This window comes from Primulina tabacum, chromosome 6, assembly GCF_025594145.1.
Source record: "Primulina tabacum isolate GXHZ01 chromosome 6, ASM2559414v2, whole genome shotgun sequence".
NCBI classification, from domain to species: Eukaryota; Viridiplantae; Streptophyta; class Magnoliopsida; order Lamiales; family Gesneriaceae; genus Primulina; species Primulina tabacum.
Genome location: NC_134555.1, coordinates 7,860,691 through 7,864,735, shown reverse-complemented (window position 1 = coordinate 7,864,735; position 4,045 = coordinate 7,860,691). Strand labels below are relative to the sequence as shown.

At 34.0% G+C, this 4,045-nt stretch overlaps 1 protein-coding gene across 2 annotated transcripts; it reads left to right on the top strand.

The window, feature by feature from the left end:
• Positions 1 to 925: 925 nt before the first annotated feature.
• Positions 926 to 3,754, top strand: LOC142549087 (uncharacterized). 2 transcript variants are annotated; one of them, XM_075657847.1, is made up of 7 exons: positions 971 to 1,044; positions 1,168 to 1,898; positions 2,003 to 2,223; positions 2,438 to 2,663; positions 3,014 to 3,099; positions 3,193 to 3,287; positions 3,387 to 3,754. In XM_075657847.1, exons 2-7 carry the CDS (start codon positions 1,806 to 1,808, stop codon positions 3,626 to 3,628), a joined length of 963 nt encoding a protein of 320 aa, XP_075513962.1. In that variant the 5' UTR covers positions 971 to 1,044; positions 1,168 to 1,805; the 3' UTR covers positions 3,629 to 3,754. The 2 variants fall into 2 exon arrangements, with proteins under 2 accessions (XP_075513961.1, XP_075513962.1); XM_075657846.1 differs by having other exon boundaries at positions 926 to 1,898.
• The last annotated feature ends 291 nt before the right edge of the window (positions 3,755 to 4,045 follow it).

The following is a 4,045-nucleotide window of genomic DNA, read 5'->3' as shown; positions in this document are numbered from 1 at the left end:
GGGGTAATTATGAGGGAATACCAATATATATTATATAAACATCGACCAGATGTCAGTTATATATTTACGTGTAAATTTTGATATATTTTATTATATTTAATAGTGAGTGTCGTATAACCGATGCTCATATAAATATAGGTGATAGATACGTATATATCAATTCATTGTGAGTAGATTTACACATAATAGCCACCATTTTCAAAATTAAAGATTTTGACCACAAAATTTGACATTTATGTTGATCAAACAAAAACAATCTAGATAACCATTCATTAATCCACAGTTTTTGATATTATCTTGTATCAGTGTTTATTCCACATATAATCCCGTCAACATATTTTTTTTAAAAAATATTATAATCCCACTGAATATCAGCTTTTCTAATAAACAATCTCACCCATTGATTTCTTCATTAATCACAATCAATTAACTATTAATAGTTGTAATCTTGAATAATTAAGTGATGATATTGTCCTGGATTAGGCAAAAAAATTTGTTCTTTATTTGACCGAATCAAAAATTAAAACTTTTCTAGCCCATCCATTTCATTTTTATTTTAAAGAAATATAAATATCATGTATCTATTCTATTTTATTAAGTGTGAGACTATAATATTAACCATCTAGGAGACACCAACTTTTTCTTCCAACTTTACCCTTATATGATATTAATATTACACTTTTGTTTTTTTTTTAATTTCAACACACACTTTTATTTTTATTTTTATTTATTTCAACACTTCAAATATCAATTTAGTCATTCCATAATTTGTCATATTTCATTTTAGTCCATCGATAATCATAAAAAAAACAGTAAACACGTGTGCGTGCAAAGTAACTAGTATTAATTAAAATTAATTCAAGAAATACATAAATGAAACTTATCTTTCAATGGTGGGAAATTTAAAACGGATTCTAAAACATGTTTCTCTGTCCCATAAATTAACAGAGCTCTTCACTTTGTGTTTTAACGTTGTCGAGGATTTTGGAAGCTCCAGAGTCTAACATTCTTCCCCCCGCACGCTTTTGGGACCTTATTTTTCCAGTTAATTGCCTAAATTTCTGTACCTTAATCCCTTGTTTTAATCTGAAGCCATAACTTTCTGTTCAGAAAATTATAATTGAAATAAAAAATTAATCGTTTTGTTTTCGGTTTCTTGGCTCACAGAACGCTTGCTTTGGTCCCAATTGGTGATTCAAACGTCTCTCCATTTTCATGCATTTCTTTTGGCAAAAGAAGGAGTCTTTTTTTTTAAATTAAAAAAAAAATCTTGAATTTTTGAGTAGATTTGGGATTATGGGCTGGGTTTTGATTTCGATTTCGATTATATGGATGGGTGAGGGTGTTTCTTTGAAGAATGAATTTCGGGTTTTCCTTGAAAACAATTCTGGGTTTTGACGAGGAAGAGAGAATCTTGCCCGAGTCCAAGTTTCACAGAGACTCGAATCCGATTTTCTTTGTCTTTTTTCGGATATATATGTTAACTTCATCTATATTCCAAGAAAGAAGCAATTGATATAGTTTCTTATTTTTGGAAACTAGTTTGTTCATAAAATCGAAGGGTAGAAAATTTTTTGGTCACAAATTTTGTTTTTTAGTACTTTTTTTTTTGGGCTAGTTTTCTTCCCTCCATACAAACAAAAAAAAAAAAAAAAGAAGCAAGAAATCCCATCAATTTCTCATTCCCTTTTCCCTCAATATTTTTTTCTAAATTCTTCATCTCTTTTGCTGCCTCTCCTCTGCTGTATTCAAAGGCTTTGGGGGAGAGAATTAGACCAAATTCTCTCTCTTTTTACATTGAAATCATGTTGGATTTCGACAAGGCTTCAGTGCAAACAAACCTGGGATCTTTCTTGGATAGCACAACACCCACGGTCCCATCTCATGTTTTGTACAAGGTCTGCTCTTCCTACCTATTTTTTATACTGATTTAAATCATAATCTTGATTTTTTTTTGTTTTGTTTTTGTTTTTATATATTCAAAATGTATGTCTTTGAGCAGAGTGATATGAAGAAGCTTAATAGGGTATGGCATCCTTTGGAAAGGGAGAAGGTTGAATCTTTTATGTTGGGTGATCTTTGGAATGTTTTTGATGAATGGAGTGCCTATGGGGCTGGAGTCCCAGTTACTGCTGACGATGCCAAGAATTTAGATCAATATTTTGTGCCTTATCTCTCTGCTATCCAAATTTTCACCACCTCTTCATTGATTACCTGTCTAAAGTAAGCAGATTCTCTTGTTGGAAATTTAATTTGTGAATTGAATGCGTGATTCATGCTCATCTAGTGTCTGGTTTGATTGTTTTATTCGCGTACTTTCGACACTTTCTTTCTTTGATAAGTAATTTTGTTAAGTCAGACAGGGTGGAAATATAGGAGTTCATGGTGTTTTTCATCGTTGGTAAATTGAATGAGGAATGCTTATGATGCTTGTTAGGGATAGGGAAGAGACGGACTCGACGAGTGAGACTAGGGATTCTTTTAATGATTCGTTCAGTGATGAGAGCGAGAGTGAGAAGTTGTCGAGATGGGATGGATGCTCGTCTGATGAAGCACCATTCGAGCGTGATAACTTCTGGCGTCCAAATGAAAAATTGGGTAGTCTTTACTTTCAGTATTTTGAGAAATCGTCCCCATACGGAAGAGTTCCTCTCATGGACAAGGTAATCAATCCCTTCCCCCATTCCACCTGTGCTTTTCAAGACTTTTACTCTTAGGTACCGAGAAAATTATGTCTCTTTTGTTTGTGATAGTTTACTTCTAAGAATGATTCGAAAAGCAAGTTCTTATGGATATGATGGAATGAATTAAAAATCCGTTCATAGCAGGCGTCAAATAAAATATCATACGCAACTTTTAAGCGATCGAATATATTAACGACCTGATTTTTCTCATGAGGCTAACACAAATTCTTGAATTTGTTAAACATTAAATTTAGTCCTTTTCGATTGGTTTCACTCCTTGTGCTATCCATATAATATCAGTGCGGTTTAAAAGTTTGATTTTTAAACAGGTAAGCGTCTTAGCTCAACGTTATCCTGGATTAATGTCGTTGAGAAGTGTAGATCTGTCACCAGCTAGTTGGATGGCAGTAGCGTGGTTCGCCTCTCCCACATCCTTTCCTATATTTTCAACCCTTTATGGATGCTTTTTTCTTCTCTGGAAAATGACCTTATCCAAGTGATAATCCAGGTACCCAATTTATCACATCCCTACCACCGGAAGAACTTTTAAAGACTTGCAAGCGTGCTTTCTCACATATCACACCCTTTCTTCCTCCTTTCAAGGTACAGAATTATTGATGAATACATTCATGATAGTTGTCCATGACGCTCGTCTCACTATTGTATGAAACTTATAAAATCATTCCGAATTATGATGGATAGATATGGATTTTGAAGACGAGGTTGAAACTGTTGATAAAGAAACTGATGAAGGGGCTGTCATCTCCCTCCCTCCGTTTGGTTTGGCTACTTACAAGATGCAAGGCCATGTGTGGCTATCGGAGAAAAATGCTCAGGACAAAGAAAAGTTGGGATCACTTTTGAGCGCGGCAGACTCGTGGCTAAAGCAACTTGGCGTCCAACATCACGACTTTGACTACTTCATGGGCTTGCGACATGCATGAAAATGTCACAAAAAAACTCTCGAGTCCTCCATGAGATGTACTCGCAAAGGTGCCCTATAAGATATATTTTTCTTCATATTCAGAAAAATATTGTATAGTCTTTACAACCGCAGCAACAGATCCAAGCATTTAGTCGAGGGATCGAACTTGTTTATTTCCCGAGAAAGAGATTTACGCCCCTGTTAAGGCTCTTTTGTTTTTCAGTGTTTTGAAAGAGTAGGGATAATTTCACGGGGAATTCATGAAAGTTTGTAGATGTTTGATGCAGTGAGGTCTTCGTCACATTGTACTGTATACATTACTTAAATAATTAACTTCATTTGACATGATATAATCAAATGGAAGATTTCAAATATAATCTAATTCATAATTCATAATTCAATACTTACATAATTAGAATTATTGAGAACTCTCATA

Bases quoted from the DNA above. Each gene is read 5' to 3' on its own strand.
- LOC142549087 (XM_075657846.1), top strand. From the start codon at position 1,806: ATGTTGGATTTCGACAAGGCTTCAGTGCAAACAAACCTGGGATCTTTC. The intron at 2,224-2,437 runs GTAAGCAGATTC...GATGCTTGTTAG, and splicing joins TCATTGATTACCTGTCTAAA to GGATAGGGAAGAGACGGACT. The intron at 2,664-3,013 runs GTAATCAATCCC...ATTTTTAAACAG, and splicing joins GAGTTCCTCTCATGGACAAG to GTAAGCGTCTTAGCTCAACG.